This window comes from Xiphophorus couchianus, chromosome 1 (genome assembly GCF_001444195.1).
Source record: "Xiphophorus couchianus chromosome 1, X_couchianus-1.0, whole genome shotgun sequence".
NCBI lineage: Eukaryota > Metazoa > Chordata > Actinopteri > Cyprinodontiformes > Poeciliidae > Xiphophorus > Xiphophorus couchianus.
In genome coordinates this window covers 12,146,636-12,172,213 of record NC_040228.1, presented here as the reverse complement: position 1 = coordinate 12,172,213, position 25,578 = coordinate 12,146,636, and the positions used below count along the sequence as shown (strand labels likewise).

At 40.7% G+C, this 25,578-nt stretch overlaps 1 protein-coding gene across 6 annotated transcripts in view; it reads left to right on the top strand.

Moving 5' to 3' along the window:
* casz1 (castor zinc finger 1) overlaps positions 1-11,907 on the top strand; it is a 95,550-nt gene extending 83,643 nt beyond the window's left edge. For 4 of the 6 annotated variants that reach the window (XM_028041069.1, XM_028041149.1, XM_028040985.1 and 1 more), the window contains 8 exons: positions 283-405; positions 500-820; positions 1,058-1,256; positions 2,286-2,457; positions 5,072-5,220; positions 5,702-5,963; positions 6,622-6,984; positions 8,683-11,907. In XM_028041069.1, coding sequence (XP_027896870.1) covers positions 283-405; positions 500-820; positions 1,058-1,256; positions 2,286-2,457; positions 5,072-5,220; positions 5,702-5,963; positions 6,622-6,984; positions 8,683-9,944 — 2,851 coding nt within the window. In that variant the 3' untranslated portion in view covers positions 9,945-11,907. The remainder of the gene's footprint in view (positions 1-282; positions 406-499; positions 821-1,057; positions 1,257-2,285; positions 2,458-5,071; positions 5,221-5,701; positions 5,964-6,621; positions 6,985-8,682) is intronic. The other 2 variants (XM_028041291.1, XM_028041235.1) reach the window with 1 other exon arrangement.
* The last annotated feature ends 13,671 nt before the right edge of the window (positions 11,908-25,578 follow it).

Here is a 25,578-nt window from a genome sequence, read left to right as displayed (position 1 = left end):
TTTGTAAGTCGGAATATATATATATTAATAGCCCAGAATGACATTTGAAAATGACTGTAAACTGTTTAGGGCATTTATCACTGTACATGAGGTAAAGATTTATATACCAGGAAACCCCCAAAGGCGTAAAGAATCCAATCTTGCAGGAATTTGTTTTGGCTTACTGTATGACAAAACTGAAAGTCTTTACTGAAACTGTTATGAGAAGCTGAACGAGTCGTCATCTTTGTTGGGAAAGCAGTACATTTACGCGTCTTTTTTTTTTTATTCTCCAATACAAAGGTTTGACACAGATGACTTCTGTGAGGCACAGTGTGACTTTCTCCATAAGGTGCACTTTCACTGCCTGGTAGAGGACTGTGGGGCCCTCTTCAGCACTGTGGACGGTGCCATAAAACATTCTAAGTGAGTGTCACACCGCTTCTTGTTTGGAAAATACGGCGCTTTGCTTTGTTGATCAGTATAAAAAAACGGAGGCTGCCTCCATCCTCTCTTTCAGCTTCCACCTTCGAGCCACCTTGAAAGTAAAGCCAGAGTCTCCGTTCAGTGACGGTAAAGAACCCGGTGAAGCAGCTCCGCTGCAACCCGTCGCGCCCGTGTCTATAGCCAGCAATCCCTCCATGGACGTGGCAAACCTCACGTCCTCTGGTGGCTACAGCTCTCCTCCTCCATCACTGCTGGCCTGGAAGCAGCTGACCGGCAGCATCCCTCAGATGCCGGCCTCGATGCCCAACCTCCCTGCAAACTCGCCTCTGGCCACCACCTCCCTGGAGAACGCCAAGCCACAAGTCAAACCTGGTTTTCTGCAATTTCAGGAAAAGTATGTAGCTTATTCTACAATACCTTGCAAACGCTTTTATACCACTTGAACTTTGTAATGTGATATTGTTGTTAGCATGCCACAATTACAAAACTACTTGGATTTGGGCATCCACATAAATGAACAAGCAAGACGAGAAGATAAACTTTCTCCTTGTCTTGAAGTGTCCCTGTTATCTCTGGAGAATTTGATTTTAAGCCAGTAACCTACATAACCATAGCTCTTTTTTTTCTGCAGTGATCCCTGTTTGGCTACTGACTGCAAATACTCAAACAAGTTCCACTTCCACTGCTTGTTTGGGAACTGTAAGTATGTGTGCAAGACCTCCGGAAAGGCGGAGTCCCACTGTCTGGACCACATCAACCCGAACAACAACCTGGTCAACGTTCGCGATCAGTTCTCCTACTACTCCCTGCAGTGTCTCTGTCCCAACCAGGTGAGTGCAGCTGGTTCTCAGGAGTGGGATCACTGGCTGTCATCTCTTGGAGGTTTCTAAGCATGAAGTATGCTATCTATTAGACCAGTATTTGAGCTTATTTGACTCAAGGCTTTCACAACCACTGCTCCCCGTCTTCCATCTCCGCTGAGAAAGACAGTCGACTCACCCCAGTAATGCCTGTTTATATGTCAATGATGTCATTTTGACTGCCGCATTCTCCTCTCAGAAAAGGCCAATTTAGCTGATATTACCCAATAAATCATTGTCACTTGCACAGTAAACAAGGCTGTCTGGAATAGGGCAAAAATCAGGGGAATGCTTGGCAAATCAAACCTAAATGGCATCCCCCCTGCCTGCTCTCATGAGCCAGTATTTCGAAAACCGTTTAAATGAATTCATTAATGTGTCGAAAATCACCCGTCTCACTGAAAGTCCCTCCCGTCACCCCCCTTCTCCTCCTTCTGCTCCCCGTCCGCCTCCTTTTAGCCTCCCATCTCCTGAACTGAGCAGATCTTATTTGGCCTGGTCCTCTGGGATGTGGGCCTCAGAAACAGATGGTGGTGCAGACACAAATGGGGGAAGCTTTTGACAAGCTTAAAAAAAAAAACCAACAACAAAATAATTGTACCTCCAAATACCCAGAAAATAGAAGATGCTGCACAATAGGTGCGTTGAATCCAGTCTGTCAAGTTTTTGGGAGAGTATAGGAAAGTTTGAAATTTGATTTGAGTGTTTTTTTGATCTGGATAAGTCTGACAAGAAAAAAAGTTGAAAATAAGAGACAATATCTGTTTAAATGTTTTAGCAATATTTTCTCTCTTCCCTTCTTGCTTGTTGTTCTTTGTTTCTGTCTTTCTTTTGTTCAATCTAGTTTTTGCAGAGTTTTTTTACGGTGAACTTTTATGTATTCTAAAACAGGCTAAGAAGATTTCTATTTAACTTTTGGCCTGAAAAGTCTGGAAGTTTTACATGAAAAATGCTTTGCGGTAGAAGAGCCTAATTTTCCTTCTTCTGTCTCGGCTGCAGCACTGCGAGTTCAGGATGAGGGGCCACTATCACTGTCTGAGGCCAGGCTGCTTCTTCGTCACCAACATCACCACCAAGCTACCATGGCACATCAAGAAGCACGAGAAGGCAGAGCGCCGCGCCGCCAACGGCTTCAAGTACTTCACTAAGAGGGAGGAGTGTGGGAGGCTGGGTAAGAGCGAACATCCCTCTCATCCTCCATATGTAAGAAAACTTTTGAGCGGCTTTTGATTCGAGGATTAAAAGGAGTTATGCAGAGAGAGAGATGTACATTGATTTCTACTGGCTGTTGCAAGAGGATATTCTGTGTTTACAAAGGGAGAGAGCCCGGTGTTGGCAAACACAGCGTCGTGCTTTGTGAGAGTGGTTTAAAAGGGCACGAAACAAGGGCCCGCTTCGCAGATTTTGTCACCGCGTTTTTGCATATTCACAATGCCGACCTCGAGTCCCAGAGGAAGTCTTGCCTGCGCAACTATATGAGCAATAATGTCAAAGAGGGCAATCACATCCAGGTTGTTTTCCTCTTTTCTTCTGCCGGCGTCAGAAATGAGCAATTAGGTTTGTGTTTGTTAATTATCTGGCTTGTCTGGTTGAGCCTGTTTGTGTTGCCTCTCAGCCGCCGCTGCCATCGCACAGAAAATGAATTAAAAGTGATCTGTTTTTCTTTTTTCTACTTCTTTTTTTTTCTTTCTTTCTTTTTGTCAGGCGGTTACACAAGCTTTTCACAAACAAAGCAAACAAAACCGGGCCCTAAACAGCTGTTTTTTGTCCCCAGTCTGATCTGCCAACTGCATTGTTCAGGCTGGCGGGGGGAGAAAAAAGAAAAAAAAAAAAACGGCAGAAAGGATTACCATCGCCGGCGCTCTAGTCATAAAGAATTGATGGGTTGCCAGTATCCATGGCAGCAACATTAAACTGAACACCGCTGATGATGTTACCTGGTTTCTGTCTCACAAAAGGGCCTCTGTGTCACGGGGGTTACTGTTATTTGCTCAACTTTGCGTGTCTGAAACCGGCGCGTGTGTGCAGGAGCTATTTGATTACAGAGGCATGTTTTTCTCTTAAACCTGGTGCCATGGTTACTGACATGCTAGCACCTGCCCAGCATGTTACTCTTTCAATTATTTCTGCCTGCTTTTATATAATGGTATTTGATTAACAGGCACAAAAACGGAACAATCATTTAATTTGAAATCATAAAGCAATTAGAGCTAGACTAGTTTTAAAACAAGAGGAAAGAGCAGAAGACTGTGAAGCAGACAGCAGAAACAATTCAGAACAAAAGGAGAAACGACAACGGAGATACTTTGAGAAATGAATTTAATATGGTAATAATCGTATATTTACTTTGGTTTGGAGGGATGTGTGTGCATTATTGGCCCACAGAAAATGAGAATTTATTTATGTAAATTCCTAATTGAATAAAGCATGTCAGTGTAATAAAAGAGCTCCACAGGTTTAGTGCACAGAAGCCTTGACTTGCTCAGTGTGACACCAGTGATCTAATATTCCTCCTACATGTACACTCCGAAACACTTTGAAACCCAATCCCTCTTTTGTTGGAGCCATATCATGAAATTAAAAAAAGGAAAGGAAAAAAAAAAGACTAAAAATATTTCTCTTTGCGTTTAATCTAATCAGAACGCCCTCATGTTGGTAATGTGGCCTTTAGCGCACTAGTTACTTTCAGATGCCTCGCTACTCCTCGAAGACAAATTAATCTGCACATAGAGAGTTTAAAGGGATAGCTCTAAATTTTTCAAACCTGGTATCATTTAATATCTGCTGGAGATAACTCTCTTGACATCTTCCTTTAGATTAAATACAGATTACTCAGTCTCAGAGACTAAAGCTAATGGCTAGCTCAAAACGAACCAAGACCAAAGCAGACTTCTTATGTCTTATGATTACTCCAGTCTCACAAACATTGTTGGATTTTACCCCGCTGGTATTTTATAACTTCTGAACTGTCGTTGGTGGCTACTTAGATAGAAGTAAAAGATTATTTGCATGAGAAATGGAGATAGGAAGTGATGCATCACCAATGGTCTCTTTGTGTGGATCCTGTATTGACAACGGATCATGTAAAGCTTCCTTTCAGATTAACTGTCTTAAATAAATATTAGAGCGAAACAAAAAGCAAATTAAATATGCTTTAGCAGTTGTTTCACATGTGGCATAATTAGTCAAAGACAAATTAAGAGTTTGTTTGCGTTTCTGTAAAAGGTAAGTTCTGAGTTTGAGTGTAAGAATTGATCTGGTTAGTTGGCTAAAGCTAATGGCTAATCTTGCTAGGGCCTAGACCAAACCTGACATGTCATTTACTGTCCTAAAGAAAACTACGCTGACGTAAATCTTACAGCAAACACTATATCATAAATCTTTAAATCGCCATCATGTTTGCATTGGGCGTTTATTTGAACAGAAGCAGATGATTATACAGGAAAAAGTGAAAGGAGGAGATGCGCCATAAATGATCTTCCTGTATGGAACACAAGAACGTTTTCCTTTAGAGTAACTGTCAGAGATTAAACTAAAGTACTGGTAAAGCAAATATATATATATATATATATATATTTTTTTTTTTTTTCTTTAAATGTATATTTCTTTACATTTTTGGTTGAGATTGGACTTGCTTTAATACCATCAAAGTCTGCTTTGTTCTTTGTCCATCTCGGACTAGCCGTGAGCAGCAGCAATCGTAACAGGCTTTACAGCTAAGCTATTAACTGCTTACAACAATTCAACAGAACCTTTTAACAGTAAAGCTGCTTTATTTTCTCCAGGTTGCAAATACAACCAGGTCAACAGCCATTTCCACTGCATCCGAGAGGGTTGCCAGTTCTCCTTCTTGCTCAAGCACCAGATGACCTCGCACGCACGCAAACACATGAGAAGGATGCTGGGAAAGAACTTCGATAGAGTCCCTTCCCAGGTACGAAACACTACCAAGAGGAAGACATTCAAACCCAGTCTTCATCAAGATTTTTCTGTTTGTGTGTGCGCATGACTTGCATCGGGTTTCCTTTTCTATGAGTCAGATTCAGGGAAAGATGTGGTGTTCTGCGAGAAAACAAGATAAATTTCTCATTTCCAGTCATACCAGTCAATGACAAACCCTTAATGACTGTTTTTTACTGAAATTTCCACACATTGTGATGCACAGGGCTGTCACACCTTTCCATCAGAGCACAGGATGTACTTTAAGCTCATTTAAGCATGTAGATTTTCTAGTTCTGTTTGTTTAAATTTTTTCTTTTTTGTTCTGCTGCTTTCTAAAGACAAGAACATATTCTTTCAAAAAAACGTCTTAAGAAATACTTGGTTGTTTGCCAACTGCATTATGACTCATAAAGCCTGTCTCGAATCTTTCTGTACAGTTATGATAACTTTTTATGTTGTTTGTTTTTCGTCAGGTGATGTCGCTCGGCCACAGGGCGGACGAGATGCAACACGCTTCTGGTTTGATGTCCGGGCCCATGGCGTCTCAGGCGGGCATCACCTCCGGCTTCTCCTCCTCCGTCATGGATGACACCGATGACTACCTGGAGTACATGGGAGGAGGAGGCGGAGGAGGAGGCGGAGGAGGAGGCAGCCCCTTGGGCCTCTCCTCCGAGTCCTCCAACCAGGACCGGAGCTGCACCAGCACACCTGTGGGCAACGACAGCTCTCCAGCAGGTGAGGGGACGGTGAATTCAAAAAAGCCAACTCAAACATTCGGCCTCACTCACGTTAATCTCAGCCATTTGTTACTCATATGTGTGATGATTCAGTAGTTTGGCTTACAATCAATAGACGCGAGTCATAACAACTCCTGAGGTTGATGACATCGCAGCGTTCTTTTGTCCTGATTCGTTGACGAGACGTTCGGCGTTTTGCTTTGTCATCGTCATAAAACATCCATTCTGTACATCAGTGGTTATCGATCTGAGTGTACTTTATCACATTTTCTTCTGGCCTGACATCATCCCGTCAGCTTTAGCACTTGTAAGTTTGCTGAACTATGTGAAGTGTATCTTTTTATTCTTCTCTTGTTTGCGCTAAATCTTAAGCCTGGCTACGATTCTCGCATTTCTATATGCGTTGCCGTTACGATCCACGACTCTCATCATTGTTGTTTTGGCTGGTGTTTGGGTTACTTGTCTTTGAATGGGCCTCATTTTGTATCATTCTCTTATCTTTTATCTTTCTCCTTTTTTTACCTCCCATCCCTCTGTGTGTGTGTGTCTGTATGTGTGTGTCTGTATGTGTGTGTGATGTGGTCCCTTGTTTTGGTGTACTTGTTTTTCCCCTCTCGCCTGTCCTTCACCCCCTTCTGGTCAACCTGTCTCTCCAGGACAAGGCTACCCCAACACCTCTTCTGCTCCCACCACCCCTGCTGACACTAGTGCCACCCAAAACGCACCTCCTTCCTCCCCTCCTCCACCGCCTCCTCCTCCTCCACCACCTCTTCCTCCCTCCGCTCCTCAGCCTGGCCTCCATGCCCAGGCCCCGTCTCTCCCTCCCGCTCTTCTCCGACCTCCTCTGCCCTCGCTCCCATATCTCCTCTCTCCATCCTGTCTGTCATACTCTCTGCTCAGCGCCTCTCTGGGAGCCACTCGGAGTGTTGTCATGCCAACCAACACACCGGCTTTCAGCCCCATCATTGCCACTCCGTCTCCGGTTAAAAATGACGTCCCTATAGTACAGGATGCTGCAGGTACTTATCCAAACCAACACTGCAGCTGTCATTCTCATTTACTGAGCCCTATGCAGAGTTTTAACAGTTTATTTATTTCTTTTATTTTTTTTCTTATCAGAATCAGTGAAAGGTTTATGTACACTCACCATCAGCATGCATGTTATTTTAATTTTAGGCCTCTAATGATGTGATTGAACTGTTTAGCTTCAACTTTTTTTGAAAACACAAATTTGGTCCACAGGTTTGATATTTTTATTTAATTTTATTTATTTTTTTGTGGAATTTCTCTAATTCCAACAGAGTCATAATTATACATCCAGGTTAAAATGTGTAAATATATACCCACAGTGTTTGGATAAATGTGCTTTAAGTTGTTGAAAACCTTCACATTCTGTAGCTATCAACAAGCTGGTCTATTTATTCCAAAATCAGCTTTAAAGTTCGTTTGGGATCATCTTGATATTGGACCACCAAACCGTCTCTCCTGAGGTTAATCTGAAGATTTCCGAAGAAATCCCTGGTTGTGAAATAGTCATGATGCTGCCACCACCATGCTTGACAGTTGGTTCAGCTGCCTAAAAGCTCAGTATTTGCCTCCCCAAATCAAAATACCTTTATGCACAAGAGATTTGCTTGAAATGTCAGGTGTTTGTTTTGGATCCGCCTGACCTCATTCCATCATGACACAAAACTTGCTTTAGTATGGAGAAGGACGCTGGTGCTCCAGCCGTTTCCATTTCATACTAGGTTGAACATTGTGGGTTGGTTGGTTTTTCCTGAACATCCTAACCAGTTCGATTGAGATGGTTGAAACTTGGATAGAATTGGATGTTCTAACAGAAATAAAATCTGAAATCTACATTAAAACTGGTTTTGGAAAGACAAAATAAGGCTTCTGGGGGAGGCCACCGACCTGAAATCGCTATAAAATTGCATACAGTCTTTTGATGCCTGATTGATGAAAACCAACCAATTTACGTAACCAATTTTGCTAAGCAGAGTAGTGTTTGTGGCATCATCACTTTCTGAATAAAATACATTTTGTTACAAAAATATAAAGGCACAGAATTATTAATACATTCATGCCCATGGTTAGTATATCGAAACTTCTCACCAGCGCTCTATTATGCAGCAACAGGATAAACATGCATGCTTGCTCTAATGACACATCGGTGTGTGCTTTTACTTTTGCACCAAGAGACAGAGCAGTAAATTTGGCACCTGTTCCATGAAGCCTGGGCCTTGTTTAGTCTCCATTAACAAGGCTGCATCAGCAGCTTCTTATTTTAATCACGCCTCAAGTTTTATCGAGGCCCACTGTTTCCTGTCGTGCAGAACAGGGATCGCATCATTAGCAGTGACCCCAGGGTGCCGCAAAAGGTGGGTGCCCCTCATAAAACAACACATAGATAAGAGGGTTGGTTAGGACTCTCCGCTCCCTCTTTTGTTTGGGGGCTGGAGACACTCTGTAAAAGTGTCATGTTCCACAGTCAATCTATCATCCTTTCCCCACTCCTTTAATCATTCTGGGAGTTAGGAAAGGGAAAAGGAAAAAAAAAAAAGGCTTTGTGCGCTTACTCAGCTGCGAGCCGCTTTTGGCTGGGGAGAGTTCAACATCAGAGTTTTAACCCAGACAGTAATTTGCTTGTAGTTTGTGGGTTTTACTTTGTGAGCCAAACTGATTACTCTTTAATGCACTCGCTTCTTTCTCTGCAGGCAACACCATCTCCATTCCCACGGCCACCGGCGCCAAGAAGCGCTTCTGGATCATTGAGGACATGTCTCCGTTCGGCAAACGCCGCAAGACCCCATCGTCTCGGAAGATGCTGGACGAGGGGATGATGCTGGAGGGCTTCCGGCGCTACGACCTGTACGAGAACTGCAAGGACTCGAGCTGCCAGTTTTCCCTGAAGGTGACCCACTACCACTGCACGCGCGAGAACTGCGGCTACAAGTTCTGCGGCCGCACCCACATGTACAAGCACGCGCAGCACCATGACCGCGTGGACAACCTGGTGCTGGACGACTTCAAGCGCTTCAAGTCCTCGCTCAGCTGCAACTTCCCTGACTGCCAGTTCTCGGGCAAGAGCACCCACTTCCACTGCCTGCGCTGTGGCTTCCGCTGCACCGACAGCACCAAGGTGACGGCCCACCGCAAGCACCACGGCAAGCAAGACGTGATCAGCGCCGCCGGCTTCTGCCAGTTCAGCTCCAGCGCCGACTGTGAAGTTCCCGACTGCAAATATAAGCTCAAGTGCTCGCACTTCCACTGCACCTTCCCTGAGTGCAAGCACACGGTGGTGGGGATGTCCCAGATGGATTCCCACAAGAGGAAGCACGAGAAGCAGGAGCGGGGCGAGCTGCCGTCCGTGTCGCCCAAGCAGGAGGGGATGCACCACCTTGTCGGGAGCATGGCGCCGGTCGCTCCCTCCTCCCTGGGCGTGTCCACGTCCTCGCCCGTCACCCTCCACAGCTTGTCCCACAACATCAACAGCAGCATCCCCTCCATGATCTACCAGCCGGGGGGCCTCGCCTCCAACTACAACCACTCTTACCCGCCGTCCTCCATCAGCCTAGACAGCTCCCTCAACCTGAGCACCAACACCAGCAGCTCCCTTTTCTTCCTGAAGAACGCCGCCGGTCTGGGCCTCAGCGACTCGCTAGATCTCAGCAAGAAGTTGCACCTCGATGTGGCGCGGCCGGCGCACAACGCCAAGTCCCAGCTGGACGACACGGGGACGTCTGGAGAAGCCGAGGACGACCTGTCTCCGGATGAGGAGGTGCGTGCCGAGGAGCAGGACGAGGACGAGGAAGAGGAGGAGGAGGAAGAAGAAGAAGAAGAGGATGACCTCAACACTGACTCGAACGACGACTCAGCGCAGGAGCCTGACGGCGACAAGGACAACGGCGAGGGCTTCGGTGCTTCCGTAAACCACACTCATACTTCCCAGTTGGAAAAGCAAGATGCTGACCCATAAAACAATCAAACCCAGAGGGGACAGTAGGACCTGCAGAAACATTCTGTGTACCACCAATAAACAGAAAGTGGCCTCATTCATCACGCTCAAAAACAACAACAACAGCAGCGGTGCCGGTGTGACGGAAAACGACGGGCCCACCAAAACGATTCATCGAGATGTTTACAAAACGACCAACATTATGAATTCAATTATGCATTAAAGAAAAAACGAGACAGAGACACACAGATTTTGGGCAGCCGTGTAAAGCATTTTACTACACATCAGTCTTTTTTGTGTGCGTGCATGTTTGACTTTAATTTATTTTTATTTCTTTCACATTTTTTGTGTGTGAAAAAAAAAAAACACTTTAGAAAAACAAAAACAAATCTCTCTATATAACTATATATGTAGGTGTGTGCGTGCGTGTGGGTGCGTGTACGAATGATGATTATTGAGAAAAAGGAAAATTTCTGGCGACATGAACTGCAAAGAAAAAGGGATGTGAATCACTAAGAGGAGCAGGATGTGTTTCATAATTTGATCTTTAGTTCTGTATTATTATTATCATTATTGTTATTATTAATTATTGTTATTAGACACTGAGAGGAAGGAGCTACTTGTTCCCTTCTTTTTGGTATACTTTGTTCTCACATGGGATTGACCGACAGTCGGGTCTATCTCAGCCTCAACAGTTCTCCCTCCCTGAAATCCGCTAAAAGAAAAAGCCCAGTGCAAGCATACTTTCTAACCCGGCCCACCACCCCCAGTGGAGGAATCAAGTTTTGTGCGTGAATAGTGCACTTTTATATTAGCTGACCACGAAGAAAACGGTGATGACAGATAACTCATGAGTATGTTTAACAATGTTTTTGTTAACATTTGCATCTTTTGCATCAAAAAATGTGTATTTTTTTTGTTTGTTTTTGAGATCATATTGACGTTCGAGCAAGGCAGGGTGGTCGTGATGTTCAGTTTCGGGGGAGAGGGGTCGGATGCAGCCACAGAGGAAGCATCAGGGAAGTGTGTTATATGTTGAAAATGTACAGACCGCAAAAAATGTCCAGATGGCATTTTATTTTTTTTTTCCATTCACTATGGCTGTGGTTGAGCTCCTGTTGTAATGCTTTTATTTAATATTTATGTGTTCTTCCAAATGAGAAAACATTTTTAGGGTGTTATTGCACTTTTTAGGTTCATTTTTACCTTCTGAAACAGGAAAAATAAAAAGAAATTAAGAATGATATATATCATTTAACAGGGAATTTGCTTTAAAGATGTTTTAGTTCACTTTTTTTTTGCTTTTATGCACAAATAGATGTTAGTGTGACAACAAACTGTTGTTCTGTGGTTTATTTAAAAACTTGTTTTTATTTTTTGCTTCTTCTGTGATTGGACGGTTTGAAATTATATATAAAAAAGGAACTCTGTCGCGCCAAAAAATAAATAAAGAAAAGAAAAAGGCGCCTTCTGATATGAAACACTAAGATGAACTGTGATTTTTAAAGAATTCGTAAAATGCTTCGCTTATTGTAGCGCTAAATTATAAATCTGTCAGAACCTTGCTTTGGGGTTTTTTTTATTGAGCAAACATGTACGACTGAGGAGTGGACACACTGAATTATCTCCTGAGCTTGGCATTGGAAATAAATGATCATGATATAGGGAATAATAATAATGTGTGTAAGTGATATTCCTCCGGATATTGTTTTGAGAAGAAAAAAAAAGGGAAAAAAAAAGGTTGTACAGTATTTTCCTCTGTAAAAAAATACCTATATATGAACAAAATGCTCTTTGATGAACGGGTTCCTTTAAAGAAGAAAATCCCTAAAAAGGAGAAATGACTAATAAAAAAAAGGTTAAAGATTCAAATAGCCTCATTATAGTTTGCTTGTGTGAGTCAGCTTTTTATGTTTTCATTCTTCTTTCTATTTTCCAAACTCTGCCAGAAGCTCAAAACTCAAATACACTGATCTGAATTAATTCCCTGGTGTTTCCTGTTTATTTTATTTACTTCTGCTCTTATTAGTTTGAAATTCTCAGTTTGTCTCCACTTTGCCCATCTTCGCTCACAGACTGAACTGTCTCCTGGGACATTGTTGCAAAGCGGGAGCCGCCATTTGTTTTGTTTGCTCATCAGTTACCAACATAACTTGGATCCCGTGTGTGCAGGTGTGTGTGGGTGTGTGTGTGTGCGGAGGAGTAAAATGTTGAGAAAAAAATAAAGAAACTGTGATTATTATGACAGCGAACATGTAGTGCTTGACAATGATCCAGCCTGAGGACACTATGGAGGGGGAAAGTGCAGGAGGAGGAGATTTATTTGACAGGGATTGGAACTACAGACCTGTGGTTCTGTGCTCCATTTCAGACCAGCATCTTGAGCACCAGTTGCAAATATTTTCTCTTTTGTCGAAACCCAACTGGAGGATTTTTCTCACTTAATTTAAAGACATCAATTGAGAACTGAAGAAGAAAACAGCAAGAATAGGGGGAAAAAAATCAGGGCTTCTCCACTTCAGAACCTTTTGCTTCCCAAAAGTATTTACACCCCTTGAACATTTTTTGTTTTTCATTGTATAACCACAACTTGTTTCAATTGGATTTCGTGTGATAGATTAACACAAAATAGCTCATCAAGGTGAAGCTGAATTAGAAATGTTCTTTTAGATTAGTTTACAAATAAAAATTTGAAAAGTGTAACATACTATTTAGCTTTGTAAAATGCCCCATAAAAGCTCCAACTTGTGTACAAATGAATCTTAGCACAGACGTTACTGTAGTGGGAAGGCCAGAGGGATTCATGAGAGAACAAACCAAGAAACAGGTCAGGGAGGAAGCTCTGCTCATCTGAGCACCGTTTTATCCTTCACTTGAAATTAGAAAGGATATGGCACAAATGCAAACTTACTGATCTCAACTTGATGCACAAAGAGAGGATTAATTAGAGAAGCAACAGACAAGTCCATGGTAACTCTGGATGAGCTGCAGAGATCGACAGCTCAGGTTAGGGAATCTATAGTTAACTTTGAGTCAAGTGTCTTTTTCAGTCTGGCTTTCACTGAAGACTACTAAAAAGAAAGGCCGGTTAGAAAGGAAGACATAAGAAAAAGGTCCTTTGGTCAAATGGGACCAAGCTGGAACTTACATACTCAAAATGTGGAGAATGCTCCGTCCCCAAAGTGAAACATGATAGAGGTGGTTAGAGTATCATGGTGTACTATTAGAATGGACTAGTCAAAGTCCCGAGGTAGATTCCAGTTTGGACTCAGCAGCATTCATCTTGCTGAGTAAATGTGTTAATCTGTCACATAAGAGCCACATAAAATACATTTGCTTCTGGTTGTTACGTGACACAATAGAAAACCGTTTACAGGGCATAAATACTTTAAAGACACCGGCTCTCTGCAGCGCAGTGTTATCAGGGTGCATTTTGTTTTATTATTTTTTATCTGGTTGATTTTTTTCTTCTTCTCCTTTTGGCCCTGAGGCGTGTGCTGAGTTCCCCTCCCGCTCCCTCATGTCATCCAGAGGCCAGTGTGCTGGCTGTCTCTGTCGCCTCGTCTACAGCTGTTCCTGTCCTTCCTTCTTCTCTTCCTTCTGATGTTTTTTATTAAAAAAAAGAGAAATAGCTGCAAAAAAAAAAAGAAAAAGGGGGAAAAAAAGGCGGGTAAAGGCATCGCCATCTGTCAGCCAGCTGGCATCCTGTATATAAATAAAAAGGAATAAACATTAAAATCAAAACCAGACAGAAATGACCTCCAAAACCTGCATAGGCTGCTGCTGAAATGATCATTTTACTGCTTTAATTAACAGATTAAAAGGATGGTGTAAAAAAGGCGATGAAGAAATAAACAGGCCTGTTTCGAGTGCTGCAGAGCTTTCACAAGACAGCCGCAGTTTCATTTCACATTTTGTAAAACTTATTGCACTTTTAGATTCAAGGCCATCTGGTGTTGGCATTCAGTTTGGCTAGATTTATTGAAGTTTTTATATATGTATATATAGTTTTAAAAAATCTACAATGAAGTTTGTTGTTTTTTTGTTTTTTTCTTAAATACAGGTTGAACTTTTCTCTTCTGCTCTACTTTCACTTTCCCTCTACTTGCTTATTTCCACTTGAGTACGGTGCTGTTAATCTCCGTTGTGCTATATTTTTGTTTTTATTTCATTTCTGCATGTCCGATTTGAAGATACGCTTTTACTCCCCGAAATAAAAACAAGCTGAATACCTTTAGGCATGTTTTCAATCGCTGATGTGTTTTAAAAGGGAAACTTCTGCTTTTTAACGAAAAAAAAAACAAAACACCCTGACAGTAAACTAGTAGAAGTTGCACATGTCGTGAGTGCCAACTGTGCGTGGAGGCTGTTGCCTGACACGCAGTTGGTTGATGTGCCAGGAACAGGTTGGGTGAGCGTGTGAGCAACGTGGAGAGGCAACAGTTGAGGCCCGGGAACATCCAACGACAGGTGTGTGCTGCATATGTGGTCACATGATGCCTATAAGGCAGATTAGGGCTCAAACAGATGAAGCGCTGCTTAATGGCAGCTTTTATTAAGTTCACAAAGCGGGGAGGGAGGCGGGGAGGAGGGAGAGGAACAGAGGAAAAGCAGGTGGCCGGGCCTGTGCTCTCCTTGATGAAGACAGATATTGTTGAGCACAGCCTGAAGAGGGTGGCCGCTGTGGAAGGATTTATGGAGATTTGCGGGCCCTGGATCCACCGCCTGCCTGTTCCTGAGTCCCGCAGTAATAGACCCGAGAGCGGGAAGAGCTCAGAGAGGAAAAATGACCGCAGACTGCGAACAGAAAGGATGAGGAGAAAGCTCTAAGAGTTGCCGAGCTGGTCGCTCTCTGAATGAAATAAAAAACATAACAGGAGCAAGTGTTCAAAAATAAGGACTGGTTAAATGGTGACATACAGGACAGTATTGTCTTTGGATGTAAGGAAATTAGTACTATAAGATTAAATTGATTTTAAACAATATTTAAATGTGTTAGGAAAACCAACACTTTTAAAAATAAATAAATGTTAAGAATTGATATTAATTTCATGCTTTATTTCTGCACAACACTATAAGGTATTTACAATCTGACCTGCTTTTGAATACATTTTATTATGTAAATATGTAAATATAGAGTTACTATAATTCACAGAAATCTGAAATGAATGAGTTTACCTGATACTTTTTAAATTAGGGTTACATCAAGTTCATTAATTACTGCAAGGTTTATTGAAATGCTTCTTCTGACATATTCAGTCCCTCAGTCTAACTTTTTATTTTATTTCACCTGGGATGAAAAGAGAGAACAAGAGCCAAACAGAGTCCACTGACAATATGGATGGAATAAAATGTTATTCATAGAGTAAGTTTATGCATATACCGACAGACAGACAAAATAATCAAACTCATTAAATTGTAACTTATAAATGGCAAGTGATTATTTTAAAAATAAATAAAACAATTTTGCTATCTAGTAAATGAGGAACTGATAAAACCAAACTCTGCTTGTCTGGTGAGGAAACTCTTGGAAAAAAAATATGTGGATTTATTATAAAGACACTAAAAACCTGAATAAAGAAATAAAGCAACACTTTAATTATTTTTATTGAATCTGGTTTAATGAAAGTCTAGTTCATGGTAAAATTGTTAATGATTACAGTTAAACTAAGTAATAAAATATAAGCAAATAAATAATTATGAACTCTGACCAAGGGTCAAACTGAAACAATCCACTCACAGTGTTCTTCATCTCTGACATTTGATGAATCTCTTTTAACTGGTATTAATGACATGAACTGAAAAATGCATGATTTAAGCAACTAAAGAAATTGATCATTTTTAGTTCTTACAGTTAATTTCTGCACTTTTTCTGACACAGCAGTATGTTTCGCAGTTAAGGCTCCCATTAAATTTAGCTATCTGATTTGGAGATGGAGACCAGAAGCAGAATTAAAGCTTAGAGAATAATATTTTATTTAGTCAAAAAGCTCTTTGTTGTTAGAATCTGATGGCGGTTCATGAATGCATGATTCATAAGGCAGCACTGCACCTGGTTATAAATTCAGCCTGATGAAGACAAAAGGGTTGAATTACTCACAGTTAGAGTAATTCAGCACATGAAGAGCTGGTCCTTCAGTCAGTCCTCAGCTATGCCTCAAAGAGGTTCTGTAGTTAGCAGCGCTAGCTACCCCACCTGATGCAGACAGACAGTACTGAGAGTCACTGCAGTTTGGAGAAACAGATAAGATCTCACAGACCGTCAAGCCAACTGCAAGTCACATCAGAGTTTCTTCTGAATGGGATTTCAATCATGGGAATTTAATTTTATTTACCTTTGTACCTATGTTTCTTAAAAAAAATGAAACAAAACAAAAAAAAAAAAACAGCATGTAGAAGTAAACAATCAATGGTAAAGTACACTAAAAAATGTATTCTGTGTTTAACTACTTATTAAGGTACCTGTATAAACATATTAGGTAATATCACTATCTTAACTAATAACTGTTCACCACAGATGATTGTGTTTAACATGGCTGACTTAAGGAGGCCCAATCAACTGCAACGTTTTAGTAGCTATAATACTATTTGAACTAATTTCCATGGCATCTGCCTCCAAATGTTACAGTCATGTACAGATAGTTTTTGGTTTTTTACATTTTTCATATTTCACTCAAGTGTGTTTACACATTAACTAAAAATACAGAAAAACCAAACTGGATACAAACAAATCTGCATGTTTTTAAACTACAGACAACTTCATGCACTCAACCCAAAATTATTCATATATTATATTATATTATATTATATTATATTATATTATATTATATTATATTATATTATATTATGGCTTACAGAATTGAGGTAGGACTCCCAACACTTGTCTGGTAAATATTGATGGATAAGCCTCACTGCTGCATAAGTTGTCTGTTAACAGAATGCTAATATCAGTGGAACATTGAGTGGAAGAAAGAAGAATAGCATAAAAGCATTTTTTTTTATTAGAACTTACGTATATACCTTTATTTTAGAATGGCCCTCCCATCGCCCGAATTAATTTATCCTTTTAACAATAATACTCCTTTTACATGCTTTTATAATCCTCTGGAAGGTGCCTGCGTCAATTCATATGACAAACGAACTATTTGCCAGGAATTTGAATAATTTTGGGCTGAACTACCCAAAATTATAAAATGGTGAAATCTTTTTTAAGAGAGCTTGACAGCTGTCTGATTTAGACAGTGTGATGCTGCAGCTGATGTTTGAATCACTTGGTGTGATAATGCCCAACATTTTTTATGCCTAAAATGTAATGCCATCCAGTTTGGTCTCTGAAAACAAGAGAGCCATTTTGTATTACGAGTCCAACTCATAATATCTTTGTTGTCGATGCACCCCACAGGTGTGGAGCGTCCAGAGTATTGCTTATATATAACATGTCTGCCCCGCTCATTTTACTGCTTCATTGGACCATTTATAGTTCAAGATTTTGGATGAGATCTATGCCTCCCATCTCTCTCTGCGCTCTGCCCCTGTCAGACCTCTCTTTAAATCCCCTGCCCTTTTGCAATAGATGTTCATTTATCTATTTTTGCATGTGTATGAGCTTATTTTGGAAAGACCTCAGTCACACTGCAAAAAAATAAAAAATAAAAAAATAGAAGGGGTGGGGAGGCTGTGAGAAAAAAGGAGCTTTGCCATTGGTAGCAGCTGTTGCTGCTGAGACACCTCGGAGGAAATGGAGAATTGGACGCACACTCATCCAATTTACCATTAACAAGACCTTATTGGATGCAGGCCCCTCCGAAACATGTGGCTTTGCCTTATGTGGCTCTGCTCCTACATATGCGCTGCTGTTCCTCTTGAATACGTGTGACAGAGGTCTGTGATATTACTGGCATCTGAGATCTGGAATCAAAGAGGAACAGGCAACAGAAAAAAAGGTAATTCAAAAGAACAGTATAGTCTCTGTGACAGTCTACAAAAAAAAGTTGTGTTTAAAACTTTAAGAATAACATGGATTTCCACATATATGGAAAAAACATGGCTGCAAAAGGAAAGTCTGACATGCAATATGAGGCTGTTTCAAACATCAAACGCTCAATCTGGCCCACAAAACATACGATTTCCGGGAATTTTATAGTTTCCACATTTATGCATAGCCACATTAAGGGAGCAAGGTTTTGGTTGAGCTTTTTTTTTTTTTTTTTTTACAAGAACTGACTACAAGTTCTTTCCACTCTTTTTCCTCTTACAAATATGTCATCTTTTAAAGATATTATGTGAAACAGTACAATACCTGCATGTATTTTCTCTGGTCTGGCAAAAAATGTTTTTTCTACATTACAATTTTTTTCTCTGTTCCATAAACACATCACATTGTTCAGAGAGCAGTGTATATCTGGAAGGAATCTTTACCTTTCAACACATTTTCAGAAAAGACACATAGATAACAACCCTGGTTGTTCTCACAGTTTTTGCCAGAATGTTCAGTTGATGAAAACAAACAGTACTTCTGTTTTTTTACCTCCAAAAACCAGAGAAACTGGATTGAGCTCCGGGCCCCGTGCACACATACACAGAGCTGAACAAAGCAGCCGGAAACTGCTGATCTGATCATTGTGGTGATGACTCACAACATTTTTATTGTTTTTCTTTGAAAAGCTTCAATCGTTTTTTGTTTTTATGTCCACACAATGATGTCAGGGTTTATTACAGGGCAGAATTTATCGCTTATTTTTAAATTCAAATCCAGGAGGCTTTAGTGAACATACAGTGCCTTCACTATTCACACCCTCTAGACTTTTTCACATTTTGTCACATTAGAGCCATTTGGATGATAAGAAAATTGGTCATGGCTTTTTAAAATAAAAATCTGGAAAGTTTGTATTCAATCTCTTTTAATCTGATACTGGTCAATAAAATCCGGCGCATCAGACATTTGTGTCACAGTAAACAATGTCCGCCCTTGTTTAATTTGATGTCAAATATTATGTTGTACCGCCTTTCATTGCAATGACTCCTCTCTACTTGCTTTTTACAAGCTGCAATTTTGGCTAATTTTTCTTAGCAAAAATAGCACAAACTAAGTCAGATTGTACTGGACATCAGATGAAGAGTATCAGCTTTTGTTCAATTGGAATGTGGTGTGGACTTTGACTCTGCCATTATAACTTTGAACCATGCATTGATCTGAATTGTCCCATTGTAGCTGTACAGCTATCAACACTGGCCTCGACCTGCACAAAGCCCTTGACACAGTAGATCACGAGCTACTGTTAAACAAATTAACATTTCCTTAACCCTTCCACAGTCCTAGCATGCTGCTCTGGAGGACCACGGCAAATGTCACGGTCAGACAGCGGGGGGTTTGAACCGTCAGACTGTCAGTTTCTGAAACCACACCCAAAAAAATCTTCATAAAAGTGCACACAGGACCAGTGTGACCCTGTGTGTTCGCACAGTTTATGTAGAAACCACAGCGGTCCAAATAACCTTGGTCTTAAGAACCCCATTTCTTAAGACTAAGGAAGGGTTACATATAAACATGTAATATTGGATAAATCATACCTTAGTGACAGGCAACAGTATGCAATGGTATAAATGTGACATCTCCTTTAAAAACATGTAAGATGAGTGTGTCACAGGACTCAATGTTGCTACTGCTTTTTTCCTTTTACATCAAATAAATTTGTGTGTAATGCAAATATGATTATGTACGCTGATGATACTGTAATATATTATTATTATAATGAAGAAGAAGTTGTTCAGACGAAATGCAGGTTTCCATCTGAAGCGTGAATCGCGATACAGTGGATGTTATTGGTAAACACCCAGTTGTCATGTTCCCAAAAACAAACAGAATCCCAATGGAAAGATTAGCTCTGAGGCTCCTTTTAAACAGCGTTTGAAAAATGAGCCTCCTGTCTACCCGGTTACATAAATGTTTACTGAGAAATACCAAACATTGTGTTCTATTTGTTTTACTTTGCTTGTGGTTTGACTATTACTGTAGATTAGTCATCACCAGAGTTAAACAGAGCCCTGCAGGGAGAACAAACACCAAGCAGCAGGCTGGAACCAGGAAGACGTGTATGAAACGGTTGATCCGTGCTGGCCCGTAGCCACGTGGCTCATTACATTTCAAGTAGTTTGCTGCAGAATTGGACCAGAGGTCTTCAAAGTTGAGTGGGGGACCATTTAATCACTTCCTAAGTGTGATCCAAAATGAAAGAGCTTAAGGCAAAAAGTCAGATGGGCCATCTCTCTCTGTTTGTGTGTGTCAGTAGCCAGAATGATTTTTTTTCTTTTTTTTTTTGCGCTTCAGCTGAGCGCAGAAACCAAGGCCTGCCGCCGCCGTTTCTGCTTCTGCTGCCTTCTTGGCAAACAGAGAACTTCTTAAGCACTAAGCTGTAAATTTGCTTAATTTGACATGAGTCCGAGGGGAACAGGATCATTTTCTTTCAGGGGGAAAAAAGCCTGGCATATTGGCTGACAATAAGCTGAAATGGTCCAACATGGTGTTTCTGCCGCGTGACGATGGCTCGAACACAGAGCAAGACGGCGTTCAAGAGAGCCGTAAAACCGTTTGAATCTGGCACCGGCGCCCGGGTGACTCATTTTTATGTTAATGACGAGAAAGCCTCTCAGCTGTAATTTCATAAAGAAAAAAAAAACTGACGACAAAGCGACTCGGAGTGGTTCATCTGCTTGCAGACACGAGGACATAAGGAATTTAGAGGGCGCGTGTACGCACCGGGATTAAACTGCTCCAGCAGCTTCCTCTGTTTCTTGTGAAAAGCCTCAGTCTGTTTCTCAAAATACTGTAAAATATATGGTTGCAAAAAGTTCCAAATGTTTCTCTGTTTATGTTTTGTTTTTGAACGGTCAAAAATGAAGTTCAATCGAAAAGCACCAGGTTTTGGTTACAGAAGTTGAAGCAAAACAGAAAGTATTTGCTGTTCATGGGCGTCATTAAATAAACTGTGGGGAAAACCTGAATCTCAAGCAGGAACCTGAGATAAAAGGAAACAGTTTGCTTTGAAAAGACAATGTAGGGGCTTTAGTAAATGACATGGAAGTCACTCCTTACAGTTGAAACCAGTCACATACACTGTATAAATAAAAACATGACCTTTGTTTTCTTGCTTTCTTACATTCAATCAGACCAAACTTTTCCAGTATTTGGACAATTGGGAGTAGTACAATTACATGTACTATGTGTTAAATGTCAGAATAATTTCACAGCTTTATTTCCTTAAATTCAGAAGTTTGCATAAATAAAAGGGTTTGTTTGTGTAATTATAATCGTTAGCTTGTGCATTTTCTATAAAAATATTTATTTTAAAGTAAACTGCACTTTACCAGTTACTACAGCATTTTTGCTCTCTTTCATCATTTCGCTTTGCTCTTAAAGTTGGACACAGCCAGTTAAAAGGAGACTAAGATGAAAAAAAAGTAAAAAAAAGAGTAATGTGCTAAGTTTAACAAAAATTGGGGAAAAAAGCAGCAATAATTCGGGTGAATTAGTGTGCACTCTATTAAACTATCTAGTTTGTTAAAAAGCAGTTTTCCCTGCTGCGAGTCTTTCGTCATCCCATATCTTGACTGGATAATGTCTATCCACTCTACTTGCAAAAGTTCTCCAAATCTGTCTAATTGTGAGAAAATCTGTTCTTCAAAGTCCCTTTTGTTGATGTAGGCCAGGCTGGTCTGATCATTTCAGAAACTGTACTTGGACCTTGATGCACTCTGATGCACAACCGTCTCTCAGCAAATCTGAGAGATGGTCTCCATTTGTCTCCAAGAGAAAAAAAATGTAAAACTTCACCAGAGTCCATCCCTCCATCCCTTTGTATGAAGAAAAGTGGAGAACAAGGGGCTGGTTTTTGTCAGGCTAGTGGTCTATTGTATATCTACATCTAAAAGCTTTTTTTTTTTTTTTTAAATCATGTTTATTCAAAGTTAATAAGTGTCATTGTTAAAAGTCCAAAGAGCCACTTGTGGTTCAGGTTGCAGATGCTTGGTCTAAGTGAAACTCGCTGACAACCTAAAGGTTCATAAAACAACGTTTGCACAGACCTACTCTGACAAGCAGCAAAAAACTACCCTCATTTTCTCCATACTGAAGTTATTCAGATGGTTCTCCGCTAGGCGAGATACTGACTTCACATCCTCTCCACAGAACCCCATTTAGAAAATTCACTTCCAGCATATACATCACAAACACTGCAGAATGTAAAACAGGGCGTCTTGTCACTTTTCTAGGACCTAAAAATATATGAAGTAGGAAAAAGTTCACAAGTTCCTTGTGGCCGGTCACCAAATCAAAGCATAAAGCATGTAAATGCATCACAGTCCGATTTATTTCTGCTGGATGACTTTTGGATATTGCGAGGCTCAGATCAACTTGACGACAGCCTTTAAAAAGACTCGTTTCAGTATCACAGCTGTGACCTTCATAAACCAGAGCGGGGCAACAGGTGGCCATCATGTGTGCGCTAATCTTCCACATTATGGTTGTTGATAACAGACACTGCACACCAGCGCTCAGTTAAAACTCAGTAATTTAATATGGAATACATCAGCAGTGTGATATTTGTAGCATGGAAGAAGCAAAGGTTGGGGAGATTCTGCTGCTGCTAATAATAGTAAAAGTCTATCATTCACGTTGGGTTTCTGTTACCAGAAGAATTCAGAGTACCGCAGACCCTCCGAAACAAGACATCAGGGCGTCCACCGGGGGAAATTTAGGGATTACTTTTTTTTTATTTCGCTTGCTCTCCTCTTTCCACGAGCGTGAAAACAGTGATTGTATTTCGCCATGACAATCCCGTGCCAATTTAGAAGGACAAGGTCAAATGGGCAGTCTTTCAGGCTTTTTTAAAGGCCGTCTTTCAATGCACATCAGTGCCGGATGGTTGGAAATGTGTGTTTAGACAGCTGGAGGCTACAAAAGAAGAGAGCAACAGGGCCTGTCAGGTGATTTATAAAACAATCAATACCATAAAAACACACAGTATTCATTCACACTTTTGGAAAAACACTGTACCAAACACAAGATTATACTGAGCAAAGTCATTTAAGTTTCACACAGAGCAGGGAGAAAGCTGTCGTTCTCTTACGTTTTTCTTATTTTGTCGTGATTGAATGTTTCAGATCTTAGATTTTGACATCCAAAATAATCAGAGTAAACACAAAAATAAGTTCTCAAGTAATTTTTTTTTATTAAGGCAAAATGTACCTATCCAAATCAATCTGGTGCTATGAGAAAAATTAATTTCCCCCTAAAAATAATTGTGCTTCTCTTGTGCACAAAAAATGTAATAATATGTTAGCAAGGAGTCTTTTACGTCGCTGTGGATAAATTTTCTGATTCATCTTTACACAAACATTCTAATTCAGCCACATGTAAGGTTTTTTGACCTGTTTAAGGTCATCCTGTAACATCAAAAGCATTGATGTATGTTTTAAAGATTACAGATGCTAGTGAGTTTCAGCTAAAGGTTACAGCCTGATGGTCAGATATTCCACTTTTTTTGCACCTCTTTAACGATTCTGTTGAACAACATGCTGTAAGTATGGCACAGCAGCCATACCATCACAGCACCAGCACTATATTTAAGTCTTTTTGAAATGGTCCTTTAGCTTTATGCCAGAAATAACAAAACACACACTTTCTGAAGAGCTCCACATTTGTCTTGTCAGTCCTGGGAAGTCTTCCCACTGTGTCATGTTTTTTGTTTTTTTTTCAACTAGTGGATAATGGCTCTTATTGTGGTTCACTTGAGTCTAAAAGTCTTAGAAATTCTTTTTGAAATCCTCTCCAGACTGGTCCTTGTCAATGACTTTGCTTCTGAGCTCTTCTTGAATTTCTTTAAACTAATGCTGTCTGGCAGAAACCAAGCCTGGGTGTGACTCCTCAAACGGAACCAAAAAGTGTGGTTAGTTACAGTTAATCCGTGATTTAACAACGATTTTGTCTGCACCTGAATTATTTTTTTTTCTAACGTTAGCATTTGTTTGATGAGTTGAAACAAGCTTTGCAAAAAAAAAAAAAAACTTACTACAAACTTAAAGCTGGACGTCGCCTTATGTTTTCTTCCTCCCTACCTTTCCAGCACCTTCCTGCCTGTTACCAAGATGCTTTAGGGGCTTCCACAGTCGGGGCCTGTGATTAGTGTAATTTAAACAAACGTCAGAAGGCAGCACACCTGTTGCCCCCTGCATCGCCTGCAGAAGCAAACCCTCAGCAGGCTGACAGGCCTTTGCTGAGATAATCCAATCTGAGCACCAGCACCAGGTTCTGCAACCTCGATCTCCTCGTGTTCTCATGTCCATCCCCCTCATCCTCATTGTTCGACCGTTCAGAAATATTAACCAGTCAGGTTCCCCCACTTATACACCTTCCTCTGCCTGCAAATAAAATGAGCCCAGATTTTGTTCAGGTTCAAGAAGAGACTCTGCAAAGAAGCCAGTGAAGATCCAGACACGGGCCACGCTGGGCGGGTTAGGAGGGGTGTGTGTGTGTGTGTGTGTGTGTGTGTGTGTGTGTGATCCCACTTGATTGTTGAGAGTTTATATCGGCAGTAATGACAAAGTGCTTTATGACTTGGCAGTGTTCGCTTTCCCTGCAGTTGAAGCCTTACACGGTCAAACCCCCTCCTCCGGTGACCTTGACTTGTCAAATGTTCTCATTTTCACCCAGAAGGAGCCCCGGTGCTCAGCAGCCACTCAGTTGGTGAAACGCTGCTTTTAGAGAAGAGCGTTACGATGTGATCTGCGCACACAAACACCAACGGGAGATTGCTGAGGAAACTGGGATGTGGCACAAAAAAAGGAAACAAACAAATAAAAAAAACACTTTTTGCCTTCAATCTACTTGTATAGGTTTGTTTATCATCAAAAATGAGAAGTGCTCTTAATACAGAAGCGTCTGGTCTCCATTTATATTCCAAACACTGGGGTTTACTGGAATAAAAAACTGCAATTCTTGTAAAAACATGAGGATTTACACTGTAGCAGCAACAGAGTAATGAATACCTTTAATCCACAAATTCTCTAGTGTGACCAATTACAGCAATTAAAGTGAGGAATAGGATGCAGCTCTCCAAGACGTCTGCAAAGCTCGGACCCAGAAGGTGGAGGAGAAAAAGCTTTAGTGTTCTGCAGCCAAATTCAATCAGATTTTGCTTTTAAAGCTCTTTTTAAAAAGAGCTATACAATACAACAATAATGAAGATAATGGTAAAAAATAAAAAAGAGAATAGAAAATACAAAATAAAACTAATTTAAGACAAAATGGAATAGACAACCATGAAATCATCACTTAAAAGGCACCAAATGTAGCGAATAAATGAATCTTGAAAAATCTTTCTTCTTCGTGTCTAACGTTTAACAAGATGTCCTTCCCCAACTCAGTCCTCTCTGAAGGACTCAAACTCAGGATGAGCTGATTAGCAGGTCTGAGAGGCCAGAAATATGCATAAGGGTGCAAAGGCTCAGAGATTTATGCTGGGTCAAGACTTTTAAAAATGAAGAATAAATAAAGTAACTTTAAAACAGATTCTAAAACCGATCGGGAAAAGCAGAACAAAGTTGAAAAGTTTTTTTAGAAGTTCGAGATTAAGCGTTTCTATTACAAACTGGATATTTA